General features: G+C 43.4%; 3 protein-coding genes across 3 annotated transcripts; 2 read left to right on the top strand and 1 right to left on the bottom strand.

Moving 5' to 3' along the window:
• The first annotated feature begins 150 nt into the window (after positions 1–150).
• atf4b (activating transcription factor 4b) lies at positions 151–3,032 on the top strand. The gene is made up of 3 exons (XM_044051279.1): positions 151–346; positions 1,022–1,486; positions 1,594–3,032. The coding sequence occupies exons 2-3, from the start codon at positions 1,126–1,128 to the stop codon at positions 2,634–2,636; spliced, it is 1,404 nt and encodes a 467-aa protein (XP_043907214.1). The 5' UTR covers positions 151–346; positions 1,022–1,125; the 3' UTR covers positions 2,637–3,032.
• A 1,617-nt stretch (positions 3,033–4,649) lies between these two features.
• Positions 4,650–11,172, bottom strand: si:dkey-110g7.8 (GTPase IMAP family member 8). The gene is made up of 6 exons (XM_044051272.1): positions 10,377–11,172; positions 9,234–9,786; positions 8,537–8,634; positions 8,259–8,390; positions 7,003–7,593; positions 4,650–6,846 (listed from the first exon to the last, which is right to left on the bottom strand). Exons 1-6 carry the CDS (start codon positions 10,405–10,407, stop codon positions 6,773–6,775), a joined length of 1,479 nt encoding a protein of 492 aa, XP_043907207.1. The 5' UTR covers positions 10,408–11,172; the 3' UTR covers positions 4,650–6,772.
• Positions 11,173–11,543: 371 nt separating this feature from the next.
• adsl (adenylosuccinate lyase) lies at positions 11,544–19,313 on the top strand. Its single transcript, XM_044051273.1, has 12 exons — positions 11,544–11,942; positions 14,431–14,634; positions 14,742–14,786; positions 15,503–15,582; positions 15,708–15,879; positions 17,142–17,188; positions 17,312–17,402; positions 17,505–17,574; positions 17,818–17,965; positions 18,080–18,260; positions 18,892–19,068; positions 19,164–19,313. Exons 1-12 carry the CDS (start codon positions 11,799–11,801, stop codon positions 19,248–19,250), a joined length of 1,446 nt encoding a protein of 481 aa, XP_043907208.1. The 5' UTR covers positions 11,544–11,798; the 3' UTR covers positions 19,251–19,313.
• The last annotated feature ends 13 nt before the right edge of the window (positions 19,314–19,326 follow it).

Here is a 19,326-nt window from a genome sequence, read left to right as displayed (position 1 = left end):
CAGCAGAATCAACCAATAATTTCGAGAACAATAAAGTTTCAATAGATAGTACTGTGTCTAGTCACACGGACTATTTTCTGAGAGGAAGGAATGCGGACAGCAGACACAGGCGGAGTGATAATGTGAGTACCGCGGAAGAATACCTCCGCTCCGGTCCGCGCTTGAGCTCCATATTATACCACCGCTTCACGGCGATCGCCATTTTCCTACAAACACACAAGCTACTTTGTCAGACATCGCTCTATTTTGCCGAAATGGCAGTGTAAACGTGCAGCGACCCAGCAGCAACCAACAAAACAGTGCATCCAGCCAGTGCACTGAGTCACTTCTAATCAAGAAAAATGTCGTAAGTATCATTTTTTAAAAATAATTTCGCCGATGACAGCTGACAGTTCTACAGTGACCGAGGGGCCGGACGTTACCGCGATCTTTAAAGATCTTAATACTGACAACGGTCTAGAAGTAGTCGGACAGTTAACAATTAATTTTCAGGTTTAATATTTCGTCGAAGTTGTGTATCAACGATTATTTTATGAATAATACACGGATGGGGTTTCCGTTAAGATGTTAGAAGCGTATAATGTTGCACCATTTCTTCTGAAATGGCTCTCATATGTGATGTCTAGTATCTAGAATGCGACATTTCATCAACTGTGATCGATAAATGTCAGTATTTGTCGTGAATGCCAACGTGGCGGTCGGGAAATGGTTCTTCTAATGGTGTTAAAATGGCGGAACGGGAACAAAGGTGTGGCCTGCTGTTGGGGGAGGGGGGCGGGCGGACTCTGTGACCTCGTTTCGGGTAGGACTGACGTCATCAGTCATGAGACTGGAAACTGGGTGGAGACAAGTGACGTGCAGCAGGTGCACTGCAGGGATGGGGGCAGTGTTGTGCCTGAGTCTGAAATAAAGTGTGCACAAAGTGAAAAAGCATACATGAATGAGCTTTATTAATTATAATGTCTTACCACAGTGTCATTGTTCATGTTTTCACCACTCTTCTTTTCCCACCATTTCTCAGGTCCTTTTTGGAAACCCTCAGCTCTGCTGCTTTCGACAGCATAAAAGAATTCGAAGCTCTCCTAGCGTCTTTGCACACCCCATTTGTGACCAACAACAGCCACTATGACCATGATGATGACAAGCTCACAGTTTGGCCTGGAAGACATGGAGGCCCTTCTCTGGGAGCCTTCCACTCCCATGGCTGACACCATGGGCTCACTTTTCTTTAACCCTGACCAAGAAGAACGTCCCGAAGTTGGAGGAACCTTGTTGGAGGGGGACACTTCACCTGTGTCGCCCCTTGCCTCCTCATCACTGTCTTCTTCCTCATCTCCCCCTCCCTTCTACTCTCCCCCTTCCTCGCCACTGGCCGTCCTTCACCCTGGGGACAAGGACGGGAATGAGTCTGACCTGCTCTCCTTTCCTTGGTTGGGCAACCCTGAACAGCTGAGATGTAACCAGATGGTCTCGGATCACAGGAAAGGTAATGATTGTGCAAGTTAATCACATTGACATATACATCACCATTTCCTAGTATAGATAACCAGTAGTGACATATAGCTAAATATTGGATTCTCATTTCTTTTGCAGAGGATGCGTTTGGTGACTTTGACTGGATGACTGAGAAGATGGATTTGAGTGAGATTGACATAGAATCTCTGATTGGCTCCTGCAGTCCAACTGAGGAGTCCCCCAACTCAGCAGATGACCTCCTGGCTTCTTTAGATTGCCCAATGGAGCTTGACTCCCTCCCTTTGCCCACACTCTCTCCTCCTGAGTCCTCAAGTCCTCACACTGCTTCTCACCCCAGTGCCCCTCCCAGCCCCCTCCCCACTGTCAGTGATGATGCTTCAGTCATCACAGTAGATGACAGTGAGTCCTTCATCGTTGTGCAAGAGGCTCCCTCCTCATCTATATGTGTCCCCGAGCCACAAGAGGAGCTGGAAATCAAATCTGAACCTGCTTCCCCTGAGTCGTCACCCGACACTGTGGTTGAGCCTCCTTCCTCCCCAGTCTACACCCTGGACCTGGGCAGTGAGGTTGATGTCTCAGAAAGTGAGGTGAAGCCGGTATTAGCCACTGTCATCCCGCAGGTCCAAAGGCTTGTGTTTTCCATTTCACCAACCCGTATCGTCTTCGTTCTGGCCCCCAAAAACGAAGTAGGAGTCACAACCACCACTGTAACCACCACATCAGAAGTCGCTTGCTCCTCCACTGCCACCCCTCCAGTAAAACCTCCACAAAGGTCATTTAGAAGCAGGCCATACCCTGATCCAAAACACAGAACCAGTCCTCCCTCTCCCAGTGCCGCCAGTGTCAAATCCCATCAGGTCTCTGATGACGATGACGACGACGACGACGACGACGACGATGATGGAAGCGTCTCCCTAAAAGCACCAAGAGACAAGAAAACGAAGAAGATGGAGCAGAATAAGACGGCTGCCACACGATACAGGCAGAAGAAGAGGGTGGAGCAGGAAGCACTCCTAACAGAGCACTTGCTTCTGGAGAGGAAGAATGTGGAGCTGAGTGAGAAGGCTGAATCCATGGCCAGGGAGATCGAGTATCTCAAAGAGCTCATAGAGGAGGTCCGCTTGGCCCGTATCAAGAAAGGCCTCGGCCCCGACCTGTAAGCGCTCGAACCGAACCCAAAAAATGGCAGAGCAGAGTTTGTGTGATGGGAAGTGGCAGATTTTTACTTCTAATGCAAAACATGTATCAGTATAAGCATGTGCGCTGTTATTCACCATGTCGTATATGCACAACCCAATAACACTGTTTGTCAGAAGACTTAAAATAAATATATAACATTGGTATTAAATGTAGAGTAGTTTAACATTTGGAGTAGATTTATGGAAAATGCATATTTTCCATTTTAATGTGTGCTTTTTCTTTGTAATGTATTTTATTTCCCCGTTTCTGGACCTCAGTCATTTGCCAACAAGTCTTGTTACTATTTTAAAACATGTCTATCTATGTGTAAAGGAACCATCTGTATTATCATTCTCTTAATAAAGACTTTGACTTCAGTCAATGTATTGGGATTTCTTGTGATCGTAATATCAGCCTAAGCACTACACAACCTTGACAGTTAGTACACAAAATCCATTAAAACTTGAAGTAAAATTACATATTGTTGCATAAGTAGTACAAGTTTAAAGTGTGAACTCATAACTGGCACAGAAAAGGTCAAATATACTGTACGTTGGATGCTTACTGTGTGTGTGTGTGTGTGTGTATAGCATGAGCCAATACCACAGCCCTCATCACCTTAAGCATCGATAAAAGAAATCAATATTCATTGTAAAAGTCACTAGACTTAATTTAAGTCACATTTTTGTCAACTAAGTGGCGTAGTATGACCAATGGGACTCCCATGAACGCGTGAGGTGAATTATTATTGAATATAAGGGCACATAAAAAGCCAATAAATCAAAAAAATGTGACCAAAATTTAATAAAAACACATTATCAATACTCAGTGCTATAGCACAATCAGTCGATTATTGTGTAAAATGAATGTGGTGAGTATATACACATTGTAATAGCCAAAAGAAATACCACCAGATTTATACAAAAGCACAAATACAGTTGATCACACCAGTCTATAAGTCTGCTCAGTAAATAAATGTGCCCTAAACACAGAGTGTGTTTGTTTGTAAACAGGTCTGTAGATGTCTGTGTGAGTGGAGCCTCTGTCAGACAAACGACAAACATACAAACAGAAACACACAGGGAGGAGGTTAATGAATCCCGCCTGACCAGCAGAGTGCTGCCAATGCATGACTTTTCTATCAAGTGACAGTCATGTGAAGTTAAAATGTCATTTAGGCTAGAAAACAATGTTTTTCGTGTGTTTTTCCTCCTCCTGTTCACTGTTTCATTGTGTGGGGGGAAAGGAAAGAGTGCTGATTAGTGTCGATCAAACTTATATTATGGGTGTGTGGGTAAGAGGGAAAACATTTTCTCCAGAACACACTTAGTGTTATATCTGTGGCTGTTGCATTAAAATCCTCCTTTTTAAAAACACAATAACCGGTTTAAAACGTGGACAACATGAGTAGTTATTGTGGATTTACAATCTATTATGTATAGCTTTAACTGTATTAGGGAGAAAAGGGGAAGAAGATCATTTATAATTGGCATACATACAGTGACATACAGTATACATGATCACCAGATGTAACAGCCAAGTCGAATAAAAACTGGCAAAAAGCAAGCTTTATACCTTGATTTGTTTTCAAGGTCAAAGATTGTGACTGCAATTTCATTTCATGAGTACGTCCGGCTACGAATTACAATACATACATTCTAAATGCTATGTGTAGCACTGTGGAATGGTGCTTTTCAAATGAAATCATGACGCCCAATAAGTCTGTTACACTGACCTGTCAGAGCTGTAATGAAGATAAAGACACAGAGGTTTACATTGTTTTTACTGTCTGTGCTTTACTGAGTGCATGGTGGCCTTCAGACACATTTGCTTGCAACAGTGTCCCCTAGTGACAAAACTGCTTTATTTCTACGTCCCTGCAGTAGTCTGCAAAGCACATCTGCACAATATCATTTGTGTCCTCCAGGATTGCATCTCAGGCCAGCAACAAGAGCAAAAATAATAATAAAAAAGGACAAATCCACAACGATGAATCCATATATTTTTCTTTATTGTTGTCTGGGGGATGAGCAAAGTACTGATGACACTCTCACCATGTACAGAGGACCACACAAGAATTAACTCCACTTTGGCTACAGTAAAGTGATACACAGTGCAAAATGCTTAAAGCCTATGATGTAACTTAATATTTTATACTGTAAATACAAACCGCGTATACAACAGGTTCACGGATGGAGCGGGACTAAGACTCCGAATGAATACTGGAAGTCATGCGTATCGCCACACTAAGAAGTGCTGCAGCAGCCTACATCACGAGATGAAGCACAGAGTCAGTAAAGCACAGAGAAAGCAGTGTCAGGGTTTTCTTTTAAAGGCTACAGCATCTGTATAAAATCTAATTTTACAGCATGGCAGTGGTATCGATCACATACTACACAGTCCAGACCATAAGGATTTCAACAACTATACATTTCTTTTGTACGTTCTGGCTCCGCACTTCAGCATATTTAAGATTTGACACCTTTCATGCTCCATTCGTCTCTATATTTCAGATTAGCCGGAGCACGGAGCCTGACGAACAAAAGAAAGATGCAACTGTCCCCATTCTTGACAGCGCTTCACCACATGTACCTTCCAAAGTTTGAATTCTCTTTTTTCCCCCCCACTTTTTCTTTTTGTTTTTTTTTGTTTTTTGCAGTTGTAAAGGTAGAGGGTTGTTATGTTGTACCATAAATTCACATAGATCTGCTCAAGCGAGAGTCAGAGCAGTAACACGTGAGGTTGCCTTTAACTTTTATAGGCACTCGTTGATCTGCATGCGGTGACTTAACATGCCTCTGAGAGCTGGTTAAATGTGTATATTCTATTCCTTTTTCTTCTTTTCTTTTCTTTTTTTTCTTTTTCTTCAAAATGTCACATCAGCCGACAGGAACAGATGTGTCTAGGATGTAGAAAAGAATGTTCTAAAAGCCCTACGCCAGCTCCAATGGTTCATGAGGTTATATTGTTGCTGTGGCATGCAAAAGCTTGAAGTAGCGTAAAGGATACTGGCCTGCCGCGGGGGGGCCGGACTCCCACTCTCACGCTTTTGATGCTGAGGCACATTGCTGAATCTTACCTTGTCAATAAATACATGACAACAAACAGCGAAGCAGAGCCAGCCCAAGCAAACTCCACAGGGATCTGAGAGCGCACATTGTCTCAGTGTGACCCACAATATTTTAGTGCTCCTTTTGAGCATGAATGCTACAGTAAAGGTGGGGGTAAAAATATATATATATATATATATATGTTTACTGCTTTTGACGGTCTTCAGTTCAGCGTTTGGCACATGAGAGTCAAAGTAACCCGTTTCAACCTAAGTGCAAAGGTTGAGTCTCTTTTAGATCCTGCAAACGTTCACAGGACAAAAAAAACAACTCAATTCTAATTCATATGTGACTCACATCTGCAGCTCTGCAATTGGCATGAATCCGTATTTCAGACTCTGCGAGCCAAACTCATCAATTACTAACGAGGAATATTTTGATTTGGCTCTGAGGAGATCAGGAAGTTATCACGTTTCACTTTTACCTCGTCCCAAATGTAATGTTTTACACTGTGCACATATTCTAGTATAAATTAGGATCGTGAATCATTTAAACATCTTCTATTCGACAAGAGTGACTCATTTGCTGCAGACATGAGCCCAAATCTACCAGGTCATCGTCATCTTCGTACACTTTTCACCTTGTTATACAAATGTTATCAGTGCAGTGCGAACACAGAGTCACAATGGTGAGTAAATCTTTTCTCTGTAGTGCTGAATCAGCTTCTCTTTAGCAGCGGTTGATTTCTATGAGCATGCTCATGAGGAGGGATGAGCACATCTCTCCGCGAGGCTGTGGTGTTCTAAACGTTTAGTCTCAGATGAGGTTGTGACTGTCAGTCCAGGTCGAGCTTTGCTCAGTGACCAGCGAGTCCAGTTCTTTTTTTGCTTCCTAACAAAGAGCAACTCATGACGAGACGCCTGCTCCAAGCATATTTGTTCACCCGCAAACTTCACAGAGGTGGAAAGAGATGAGGTTAGAGTTACATGAGGTGATGTTTGGGCCTTTTTCGGAGACTCACAACTCTGATACAGAGTCTGGACCGCTTTCCTTTTAGTGTGATTGTATCACTGCAGCTGGCATCCTCGACAGTCATCCTCCGGCTCGGTGTTGTCAGAGGAGTAAGAGCTCTCCTCACTCACTGTCAAAAGCAATACAGATTTATTAGACAAGTGGACGCTGTGCAGTTCTCACTTACAGACACAGACGCATTTCAACTGCAACACAAGACAGAAATCACTACGAAACAATGGATCTGGCAAAGATATGCATGAGAATAAAAAACAGTTTGACTTACACCACTCAACCTGTATGGGGAGGAAGGCCTTGTCACCGTTCTCCCTGATCATCTCCTCTATCTTATCCAGGAGGACTGACACACTCCTGTCTTTGCCGGGGGTCTTACTGTCCAGGACGTGGTAATAGTTCCCACAGTATTCAAGTAGTCTCTGCAGCTCCCGCCCGCCTCGAAGAATGTGCTCTTCGATGGGCGTGCAACCCAGCCAATCGCCGCAGCTGAAGAGCACCATGGTGTGGAGACAAGCGTCGTCACCAAACAGAGCCTCTAAGTGGGCCAGGAGTGTTCGCCTCTTTCTGGCCGTGAGGGATGACACGACCGGGAGGACCAGCAGCAGCGTGTGGGGGCCAGGACGTAGCAGGGCAGCTCCCCGCTGGGACTCCTGGCGGATGCGCTTTGGCGTTCGCCTCACCGAGAACCAGTCCCACCCTGGGGTGTCCACGATGGTGACCCGGCGGCCTGACACCAGCGCTTGCCTCCTGAGGCACAGATCAGTCTCCTGGCCCGACTCAAAGTACCGGCGGCCCAGGATGGAGTTCCCCACTGAGCTCTTTCCAACACCCTTCCAACCCAACAACAGCAACCTTAACTCTTGAGACACATTCAGAAAGGGAGAGATTTAGGAACGGAATGTTACAGAGAGGGAAGTAGAAAAAAACATTATTGATTCAACAGTAATGAGAAATGAGTAAGCAGTTTTCCTGGAACACCTCTCATCTTGCCACACACACACACACAGTCTTGCTTTTTATACATGTTTTTATATCTCAGAGAGGACACATCATAGACATAATGCAATTCCTAGCCCCATACCCTCATCTTAACCATCACAACTAAGTACCTAACTTTAACCCTTACCTTAACCCTAACCTAAACCCAATTCTAAGCCTAAAACCAGGTCTTAACCTTGAAAAAGCCATTTAAAGTTGTGGGCACAGACAAAATGTCCAACAAGGTCAAAATGTCCTCACAAAGGAGGATTAATTTGGCATACAAATATACAAATTTAATTGAATTGACAATAGATAGGTTTGTGCAGTTTTTGGACCTCACAAAGGTGCACACACACACACACGTAAACAAATCATTGTCCCTAACCTTAACCATAACCTGCGCCTTAACCTAACCACAATTCAAACAACCTTAACCAGATGCTCAGAGATTTGATTGGATTAGATTTCTGCCTCATTAGGACCCAGTTTTGGTCTCGATGAGGACTGACAAAGTGGTAACAAATACAAGTGAAAGACACACACCTCTGGGAGGTCCTCCGATCATCTGCTCCCTCTGTCTGGCGTGCTCCTCCATCCTCATCCTCTCCTCCTCCAGTGCTCTCCTCGCCTGCTCCTCCTCCAGTAGAATCAGCTCATTCACCTCAAAGTACCAGCCTGCACAACAACAGCAACCATTAAATATTCCCGTCAGTTCTAAGGCACAATGGATGAATTTATTAATAATGCAATCATTGTAAGATTGAAACTGAAGAAATGACCCTCTGCATAATTTCTGTTCGTTCAGTGTGTCACGAACGAACCTTGGTTGTCGGTGATCATCTCCTCCACCTTTTCCATCAACTCAGGCACCTGCGTGTTATCCTCTGTCTCTTTGCGAGTGTTATCAAAGGCATGGTACCTGTGCACGTAGCAAAACACCGTTTTAAAAGAGCACTGCATCAGTTCTGTAAGTGTGTTTCAGTTTACACATCACAAGACCATCAACAGTGTCATGCTGTGTCATGCTGAGCAGCAACAATGGCTTCAAAGGTATACTGAATATATATGTGAAGATTAAAGGTCATTTAGGAGGATTTACTGGCAGAGACCACATTTCCTACCCATAAACATTTTGGCCTAAGTGTATAATTGCTTTACATTAAACAGATGTCGGGTTTTCATAGCCTTTTTGGAAGTATTTTTTATCAAGGGCCAGTATGGACAAACTATGTGGGTTTCAAGTTTAGTGGAAGCTTAAGAAGTTGCAAACTAAGAAGGATGATATCCTCTTAGGTATGTTAGGGCTGATTTGGAGTAGTTTTGGGAATGTTCTGGTTGTACAGATTCAAATCCCAGTTCTCCAGAAGGCCTTTCTGGGTGGAGTTTGCATGTTCTCCTCCCATGTGTATGTTGACCATCATGTGTAAATGTGAGTGTGGCTAGCATTAGCTCCAGCTCTCCTCACAACCCTAATGAAGATAAGTGGCCCCAGGCTTTAGTAAAGAACAGATATCCTACCTGCTTCCACATCTCTCCACCAACCACTGCAGGGCCTCTCCAGTGTTTGATATGTGCTCCTCAATGAAGACACCTTTGGGTAGCTTGTCCACCCCAGTAAAGAGCACCATGGAGTACCTCCAGGTCCCTCCACCCAGGGCCCCTAGTTGCTCGTCTGCAGCCCTCCTGTGGGTGTCAGTGAAGGGCTGGGTGACAGAGACCACCAGCAGTATCACGTGGGGACCAGGCGGGCACAGAATGGCCCCCATACACGGCCCCTCACTGTCCAGGCTTGGTGGAGCGCGAGGCGGAGAGTCCGACTCAGCGCCAGCATTGTCGTTGTTTTCTTCTGCATCGTCCTCCGGGTCAGCTGGGATGGTCCATGGAGGGGTGTCAACCACAGTGACACGTCGGCCGTACATCTCTGTGTGGCCCACATTGCTGTGAGTTGTCTCTGTTCCTGCGTCAAAGACCTCGTCCCCCAAGATGGTGTTGACGGTGGAGGTCTTGCCACACTGTGGGCCCCCCAAGATCAGCAGTCTGCGTTCAGGGGGTTGGCGGCCCCTGGGGTCACCTGTTGAAGAGACAAATTTAACTAAGGCTCTCTATGAGGGCAATTTGTAGACTGTAGTTTTTTTCCACAGTTCTATTTGCAGCATACATCACTTGGACCTCAGACGGAATGATCGTTATTTATTTAGGTTTTATATCCCCAAAGGGATTTGGAGTTGAAGACTTGTCTGCACTATCTCCACAGAAATACACGTGTAGTCTCCTGGCCTCTTTTCTGTCCTCACTCCAGTAATTTGTCCTCTTCTTATCTCGGCTCCTTTCTTTCCTTCTTGACCTCGTCCTCTTTTTTTGCCAGTAAACCTCACTCCTAGCCTGCCTCATTTATAGGTAAACTCACAAATGCTTTGATCAAACACAATCATGATCTCTACGAGGATGACACGAGAGGCGGATGCAGTGGGAAGCTACTCATTGCTGCTGACACTTTCCATGAGTGGCTAAAAGCAGGAAGTTGTCTTGAGCAACAGTTCTTCACTCTGTGCTGCAAACATGACGTGGCTGTCAAAGTTAAGCCTGGATGCTGTGAGGGAGTGTGAGGGGTGATGGGGAACATGTGGCAAGTTGTGTTGCAAAGAATCAGGACCGACTTACCAGTGTCAGAGGCAGAGGACACAGCAGCCATCTTGTGTGTAGAACCTCTGGCTTCCTCCTCCTCAGCCCCCCTTCTTCTTCTCCTTCGCGCCTCCACGGTGGCTTCCTCTTCTTTCCTCTTCAGAAAGCGATGGATCCTGAGTGCTGTGCAAAAGGGTGGTAGCTTAAATGCTTCTTGGCTCTGTATTTCTCTCGAACACTCATTCTACTGCGGTGTGACTCACTCTATCTTCTGTTTCATCTGTCTCACACCCCCCTCTGCCATTCAATCTCTCCTCCTCTGTTTTTGATCTGATATCATCCACACCCCCTCACTCTACTATGGCTCTTTTCTGTCCTCTTCTCTGTATCTTCGGTCCCCGAATCCTTGTTGTCCAGAGCTCCTTCTTTTTGTCTATCTTATCTGTCTGAACAGAGGGGAAATATTATGCAATGCAGGAGATTGGAAGCCAAGTCCACCTCTGCTGCAGCAGCTTCAGGAAGACGTCTCGTCATTTTTTTCTTCCCTTTTTTTTTGAGGAAAAACAGAAGAAGCTGATCCTCCCACTGGCTTGTATCACAGCAGCAGCAGCAGTTGTAGTGTGGCACTGTATGCAGACTGCAGTCAGGAGGACAGATAGAAAGATGGATAGACGGAGAGGGAGGGAGGGGAGAGAGAGGAGCAGGAGAGAGAGGGAGCACTCTGTTCTGTTTACAGCTGGATGTATTCCCCAGCTGCTGCATCATGCACTAACACAACTATTTATATGATGCCCGCAGGCACAGAAACATACGTGGACCCATATACTGCACAAATGCATTTGCATATTCACATTAAGCATGCAAACACAGAAATGCTCCTATAAACAGGGTCACCGAGGCGTTAAGATAGTTGAGCTGAATTCGAAGAAGCTTCCCTTTATCCTGTAATGAATGATACATCAAGCGAGGCTGTAGATTTATGTAAATCTGCCTGAATTGAATGTATGAGCTCATCCTTGGCTCCTGAACAGCTTCAACATGTTCACTAATGTATGGTGATACGTTCACGGACCTAGAGAAAATCACGTAAAATAGTGTCATAAAAACAAATGCTATATGTTGGAGGAAAACAACGACATTTGTACATTTTGTACCGCTCGTTGAGGCGTTTTTGTGTCACGCAGCTGCTTTAGGGCTCTGGCGTGGCGGCGACTTTATGAGGAGCGCAGCTGGCACGTTCACTGTACGGTGAGGAAGGACGAATGACCACCAGAGAAACGCATTTTTATTTAGACCTCACACCGTACGTCGACGTGGAGTGTCGTAAAAACCCTCCCCCTGTTTTGTCCATGTGACGCTCAGAGGGAAGTCGGCGCGGCCACAGCGTGTATATGAACGTGTGTTTATGTGCGGGACAAGGTACCGGGCAAACCTAAGAAGACGAACTAACAACCTACGAACATGGAGGCCGCCGACGAGTTCATGAAGTACCGCTCCCCGCTGGTGTCCAGATACGCCAGCAAGGAAATGGCCTACAACTTCAGTGACAGGAAGAAATTCACGACTTGGAGGAAGCTGTGGATTTACCTGGCCAAGGCTGAGAAGGTTTGACACGTTTGTAGCGCCCATAGCCTGGTTCTGTGTGTGTGTGTGTGTGTCTGTTGTTTCTTTACTCACACACGAAAGTTTGTGCTAAGCTTTCTTTACGAGTCTGGTGAAGTACATACAGCCTGCGACCTTCACAGAGCCCTCTCATGTTCCCTGCTCTAAAATTAGTGTTGTGGAAAAGCCAGCAGCTCTGCAATACACGTCTGTAAGCTTTGGAAATGAATGGATAAACTAGTTGAATCCACTTAAATATAAAAACAAACAATACATCTACACTTTCAACTTATAAAAATGCATCAATGAATGCAACATGTGTCCCACAAAATCCATGTTAGTCATACACCTGCAACTTTACAAAAAAGGGCCCAGAAGTGGTATCATAGAAAATATAAAAAAATATATACATTTTTAGATGATCATTAAAAATGGCATCAGTTCATACTGAAACAGATGATTTTCATTTTTAGTCATGTACATCCTCTGAATATTTAATCTTAAGGTTTTTACCTAATGCAAGTTTACACATTTGTTCTCGCACAGTCACTGAAACGTTGTAATTTTATTATCAAAAAGTTTATTTGAAAACGTTAACATTTTGATGATTTGCAGTATTGCAATATTTTAGATTAAATTATACAAGAGTATTACAGTGCAGATGCAAAATGTAGATGTATACATTGACAGACAGTTTATGTTGTTTTATAACTGATTATTTAAGTCTATGTATGTATTATTTTTCAATGTTTGATCAGATAGAGTGACAAACAAAATGGGTGAAAAAATTGGCAAAATCGTTGGCATCATTTATTTGACCTCGCCTACTCTGATTTCAGAAAATCCCATCGGTCAACTCTAATTATAATCATCAGACTAGTTCATAGAATCAGTTATCTCATGATCAACTGATCAGTCAGCCATTTAGTAATGAATAGATTGAGGTCTTGTTTTCATCAGATTGGTAGCTGAGGCCAAAATTAATTTTGTCCTGGATTTCGACATCTACTTTTCCCACTGATGATGACTAAATACGGTCAGTGAGGTAGTAGACCAGCAGCAACAAAACTCAGTCACTCTCCTTCATTTAGCTTTCAATCTGACATGTTAAATATGTGTTGGTTTTAAAGTTAGGCTGTAAAACAGCGTCAGGGGTAAAGGAAATTATACATTTGTGCAATATAGCAGTGCTCTCACATATAGCTCCCTAACTGAATCACTATTTAAGGGTTGGGGTGTCGTCTGTGCATAGACCCTCTCTCACATGACCTTTTAAACACACACATGCTGATCTGGGCTGGTCATAGTCCATCTTTTCTTTTTGCTCTTGCCTTTAGCAGCAGGCTGAGGTTTTGCCTGTGGCTGCCACTGGTTTTGTGTGGAAATACCTTCATGTTGGGGATGTCACAGTAATTGGAAACTACCAATATTTGGGTATTTTGGGCTTTGTACACTTTGTACAGTCTATTTCTATTTTCTATCCTTGGTCTTTAGCTTCCTGCAGTCTTGAACTTTGACACCGCAGGGTTTGTCAGTTCTTGAAGTGGCATTTCCTGAATTTTGGGACTTGAGACTTATTTCTCAATCAGTCCCATCCCATGACTGCTGTAGCCTAATGAAGAAAGCTCTAATCTAATCAAGACACCGAGTGTCTTCTCACGAGGACAGTCCAGCCTGTCAGGACTGTTAAAGAGAAAAGGATAACTGTCCTCAGTCGCTGGTGTGTCCTCTGTTCACCTGACAAAGAGATTGTATCTTTAAAACAAATTAAAGCGACGTCGCTGAGTGAACGTAGTCTTTTGAGAAACATTTAATCTAACCTCTGACCACATGTCCTTCCTCTAATCCATGAAAAGTTTTAGAAGTGAATTATATTGCTCACAAAAACACACTCTTTTACCAATTTTATGGGATAAATGCTTGTCCCCAGCCACCCCTGTGCTACCACTGTATACACTCAAATGCTCCCTCCGTCAGGTCTGTTAGTTGCTTCACAGAACATACTAGATTTGAAACAAACAACACTAAATCAATCGACAACTATTTTGATAATCAATTAATCGGTTTGAAGCTTTTTTCATGATTAAAACAAGATTTCCGATTGTTTCAGCTTCTTAAATGTGAGTATTTTCTTAATTTCTTTGCTCTGGATAACAAAGAAATCATTAAAAGTTAATCATTTTGGTTTGTGGACAAAACAAGACATTTGAGAACATCATCATTTCCAGGTTTGACAAACACCAATCAACATTTTTTAAGCCTTTCTGATATTTTATGGACCAAACAATTAATCGTGAAAATAATCATTAGTTGCAGATCATACAAATAATGTTGCATTGTTTCTGCTCATGAAATCTAAACAGAGGCAGAATAATGACATCATCATCAACAATGAAAATTTCAAAAAATGAATGAATTAAAATTAAGATTAATGCCAGTGAGTTAACTTCATAACCATTAAACAATGTTTCTCACTCCGTCTCGTCCTCAGGCTCTGGGTCTGCCCATCACAGACGCTCAGGTCCTGGAGATGGAAGGCCACGCAGAGGACATCGACTTTGCCATGGCGGCCGAAGAAGAGCGCAAGCTCAGGCACGATGTCATGGCTCACGTCCACACCTTTGCACACTGCTGCCCCACTGCTGCTCCCATCATCCACCTTGGAGCCACGTCGTGCTACGTCGGAGACAATACTGTAATTATGATTCATCTACGTGCTTGTGTTCGTGTCAACTCGATGACTGTTTCTGTAGTTGGAAAGTGCTTTTCATGCTCTCCCTTGCTGTGTTTTTCCTTCCCCAGGATCTGATTATGCTGCGTGATGGGTTTGACATTCTCTTGCCTAAGGTGAGGCCCAGCTGTTTGCTAAGACACAGGAAAGCCTGTCCAGCGGTGCATCTGTGGAATGAGTTCATTTCTGTGTGCCTCAGCTGTCGAATAACAATTCAACAGTGTTGAAATCATCTCTTTTTATGGTTCATGCTTTGAGATTGTTTGTTTGTTTGTCCCATTCTGGTGTACACAATATCTCAAGAGAAACACTTTGATGGAATTTCCTACATTTGGTCCTAACCTTCCTTTTGACTTGAGGATGAACTGAATAGAATTTTTGAAGGTCAAGGTCACTGAGACCTCTATAAATGTGCTCTATCAAAAGATACAGTACATATACATATATATATTTATAAATATTACATCTGGTACAAACATTGAGTCGAACGTAAGGATAAGTGGACATTTTTGGCTCGTGAATGCATTTTTTACAGAAATCCTCCAGAGAATCACTTCAGATTTGGCACAAATGTTTGTTTGTTCTCAAAGATTAACCTTTGAGATTTGAGTGGCCAAAGGTCAAGGTCATGGTGGCGTCACAGTCGGAACAACAGTTTTTGAATTCCTTTTAAGTCGACCGTATAAGTCTGGAAAAAATTGTAGGCATGCAAACACTTGGGAGTTAATAAATTAATTGTTGTGTTGCAAACTAGAAATATGTCAGGGTTTTTTTTTTGGGCACAAGTAATAACAGTGGTTCAGTGCTAAAAGCCTTTGTATGATTTCCACAGCTGGCCCGAGTCATTGACAGACTGACAAACTTTGCAGAGAAATATGCCGACCTCCCCACGCTTGGCTTCACACACTATCAGTGAGTACTTCTCCGAGAGTCATCACACCACAGAAATTCATATTTACGGGTCTTCCTGTGATTCTTCATCACTTTCGTTTATGCTCCATCTTTTATGTCTCTCTCTTTCTCTCTCTCTCCTCCAGACCTGCCCAGTTGACCACAGTGGGAAAGCGAGCTTGTCTGTGGCTGCAGGACTTGGCTATGGACATGCGGAACCTGCAGAGGGGACGTGACGATCTACGTTTCAGGGGGGTCAAGGGGACCACAGGGACCCAGGCCAGCTTCCTGCAGCTCTTTCAGGGGGACCACGACAAGGTATGAATGATCCTCCGTTTTGTGGCCGGTTGTGGCAGCAGGAGGTTCAGGAGTTGGAGAGAGTTGCTTTTAAACCAGTCAGTCAGTCAGTGTGCGAGTGTGTCCCTGGGCAAAGCACTCAAACCCAATGTCCCCCTGATGACTGTGCAAGCAGAATGCAAATGATGTGTGAAAACACTTAATACTTAAGTACGGAGCCCCAGACATGAAAACATTTATTCAGGGCCACAAAATACTAATTTTGTTCCCATGAAATAGGTAAAACATGCACACAAAATACTAATTTTGTTCCCATGAAATAGGTAAAACATGCACACAAAATACTAATTCGAGCGAAGAGGGCTGAAGCTTTGAGGTGGACAGAATGTGATTGAATTTTATTTTAGGTTGGGAATGAGTTACAAATATATTCTCAATTTCGTGGCATTGCAAGGAATCATTATTAGCGAGAGGCATTTAAACAGAATATTAAGAGCCAGGTTACTTATAGCAACGTAACCCACCTCCGCCTCACTGAATGCATATGTGCTCCTGCAGCAGGGGATGCAAATCCTGTCGGGGAGAAATGCTTTACAGTGTCAGGCTTTTGAGAATATCTTTGTAACTCATTCCTGACCTGAAATAAAACTCAAACTATAAATCTGTTATTAATATTTCATGCGCACAAATCCATCCCCGCCCCCCATGTCATGTCTGATGCTCCATACTTTAGACCACTATGTTTAGGTATTGCAGGTGCTAAGTATCGGTGACAGTTTTGTTTGTTCTGTGCTCCACATCTGCAGAAGCCTAATTCAGAGTTCAAGCATTATTTTATGCTGGTCTATGAAATTAATAATAAATGTATTGAAATACTTGAGCCTGTAGTTTTGTGTATGGATCAGAGTAATTGTGGGATTTTTATTAGATTTGACAATTGATGCTCTGTCATTTTTCATGTTTCAGCTTCTTAAATGTGAATATTTTCCAAGTTCTTTGGGTTAATTATTTTAGCTTTTGGACAAGACAAGACCTTTGAGGCATCATTTAGAGGTTTGTGAAACACTGGACCAGACGATTAATGGAGAAGATAATCAACAGATGAATTGGTTATGAAATATAATTGTTAGTTGCAGCCCTACATCGTATATATGTGGGTATGAATGGATAAACGGTAAAACTGGTCATCAAGACTGCAAAGCTGCTAAATAAATATAGACTATTTACAAGTCAAATAAGGAATAATTTGAAAATCTCACGTGTTTCTTGCTCTCGTCCACCAGGTGGAAGAGCTTGACAGGATGGTGACAGAGATGGCAGGTTTCAAGAAGTAAGTTCTGCCTCCACTGGAGTTGATAATAAAGCTTAAGAAATAATAAAATATAGAATGTAAAACCGATTATTGAGGCTTGCTTTGTTAATGCTGTCATGTGATTGTTCTCATGTTACTCAGAGCCTATCTGGTGACTGGTCAGACGTACAGTCGCAAGGTTGACGTCGACTGTTTGTCCAGCCTGGCCAGTTTGGGAGCTACTGTCCACAAGGTAAGTTCACAGGATACATGTCTCCCTCTAGTGGTGAGTCAGTGGAAGTTGGGTCTTTTGTACAGCACTGACTCATTATTTGATGGGTTTTGTTTGCTGCAGATCTGTACCGACATCCGCCTGCTTGCTAACCTGAAGGAGATCGAGGAGCCTTTTGAGAAAGAGCAGATTGGTGCGTTCCTTCATGAGCTTATACTATACTAATACTCTTAGGTGCTTACATTTCCAGCCTTAGTTAAAACAATTTCAAACAATAAATGCGTTAAATTAATCAAATAAAGAGAGAATAAAAGATAAAAAATGAGAATGAATTAAAATATTCTAGTATATTTAACTAAAGAATTGTGTTGTCTGTAGTGGACACATCTTACACTTAGTGCAAAAATAAGATGTCATCATCACTTCCCCAACCCAGGTTCCAGTGCCATGCCCTACAAGAGGAACCCCATGCGAGCGGAGCGTTGCTGCAGCTTAGCCCGACACCTGGTGGCACTGATGGCCGACCCCCTGCAGACGGCGTCTGTGCAGTGGCTGGAGAGAACACTGGATGACAGCGCTAACAGGTTTGCAAAGCCTGATATGAATTTAGACACAGAATTGACCAAATGGGAAGACTCTTGAAGAACCCTCTTTGTTTTGGTTCTCCTGTTTCTCCTTTTATATTGAACTCACTGCAGGAGGATCTCCCTGCCCGAGTCCTTCCTTACGGCAGACATCATCCTCAGCACGCTGCAGAACATCACAGAGGGTCTGGTGGTTTACCCGAAAGTCATCGAGAGACACATCCGTCATGAGCTCCCCTTCATGGCCACGGAGAACATCATCATGGCCATGGTGAAGGCTGGTGGAAACCGACAGGTGAGAGGAGGACAAACACTGTGCCGTGACAGATTCTGCTCCGTGAACAAGTCAGGATGTCTTTATACCTCTTTTCCAGTGTTAGCTTTTCTTTTTAAAGCTACAATATCTAATATTTCTTAAAATATCTAAAGATTTTGTTAAGAAGTGTACTTGCATCAGCAAAAATGTTTTGAACACAGACATTTCTGTTCAAGACCTTTTTGGGTCGCATTTCTTAAGTCCTCTGCTTTAACGTCTGATGAAACGTGAGAGAGAGAGGAAGGAGATATTTAGTGCTACCAGTCAGGCAGTATGTTGCCTTTTTGTTTCTTCAGTTTTAGTCTGTTTGTTTGTCACTAATGGACCATGACTACTCTTTGTCATTTTCTATGCCTTGTGCTGCTGAAGCTCCTCATACAATGCAAATGTGACAACAAGACAACTCTTTTGGAAGAGGAACTCCTAGTGGCAGACATTACACATTTATATTTAAGTAAAGACTTAAGTATTTGACATTAATTAAGAGATAATATACAAGTGGCATGAGATATAACAGACTAGAGATACCCATGAACCAGGCATCATATCACAAATGAAGGGCAGCGGTTTATTTGATCGTGTCCATCTCTCTCCTGCGTCTCACCCTCAGGACTGCCATGAGAAGATCCGTGTTCTGTCGCAGGAAGCGGCGGCTGTCGTCAAACAGGAAGGCGGTGATAACGACCTTCTGGCCAGAGTTCAGCGAGACCCCTACTTCGCCCCGATCCTGGGCCAGCTGGACGCTGTGCTGGACCCCAAGACTTTTATTGGCCGCGCTCCACAGCAGGTGAAATACAAACGGTTGCTTTTCTTTCAACCACACACATGCAAGCTTCTTCAGTTTTTCTCAAACCTTTCCTTTTTTTTTTTTTTTTTTTTCAGGTGGCCAGGTTTGTGTCAGAAGAAGTTCGCCCCCTGCTGGAGCCGTACAAGGCAAAGATGGACGTCAAGATTGAACTTGAGCTCTGAAACAAACACTGACATGAGACACAGACAGTTACACCTCCAATTAAAGAACTATCATTAAATTAATTTCTCTTTCTCA

The sequence above is a fragment of the Solea senegalensis genome, linkage group LG19 (genome assembly GCF_019176455.1).
Source record: "Solea senegalensis isolate Sse05_10M linkage group LG19, IFAPA_SoseM_1, whole genome shotgun sequence".
Classification (NCBI taxonomy): Eukaryota; Metazoa; Chordata; class Actinopteri; order Pleuronectiformes; family Soleidae; genus Solea; species Solea senegalensis.
Note: the sequence above shows the minus strand (reverse complement) of the source record. Positions and strands in the feature narration are given on the sequence as shown.

Coding starts and splice junctions, on each gene's coding strand:
- atf4b (XM_044051279.1), top strand. CDS start 1,126: ATGACCATGATGATGACAAGCTCACAGTTTGGCCTGGAAGACATGGAG. Junction 1,487..1,593: donor GGTCTCGGATCACAGGAAAG/GTAATGATTGTG, acceptor TTTCTTTTGCAG/AGGATGCGTTTGGTGACTTT.
- si:dkey-110g7.8 (XM_044051272.1), bottom strand. CDS start 10,407: ATGGCTGCTGTGTCCTCTGCCTCTGACACTG. Junction 8,635..9,233: donor GTGGAGAGATGTGGAAGCAG/GTAGGATATCTG, acceptor CTACGTGCACAG/GTACCATGCCTTTGATAACA. Junction 6,847..7,002: donor CCCCATACAGGTTGAGTGGT/GTAAGTCAAACT, acceptor TGCTTTTGACAG/TGAGTGAGGAGAGCTCTTAC.
- adsl (XM_044051273.1), top strand. CDS start 11,799: ATGGAGGCCGCCGACGAGTTCATGAAGTACCGCTCCCCGCTGGTGTCC. Junction 11,943..14,430: donor ACCTGGCCAAGGCTGAGAAG/GTTTGACACGTT, acceptor TCTCGTCCTCAG/GCTCTGGGTCTGCCCATCAC. Junction 17,966..18,079: donor CTGGATGACAGCGCTAACAG/GTTTGCAAAGCC, acceptor AACTCACTGCAG/GAGGATCTCCCTGCCCGAGT.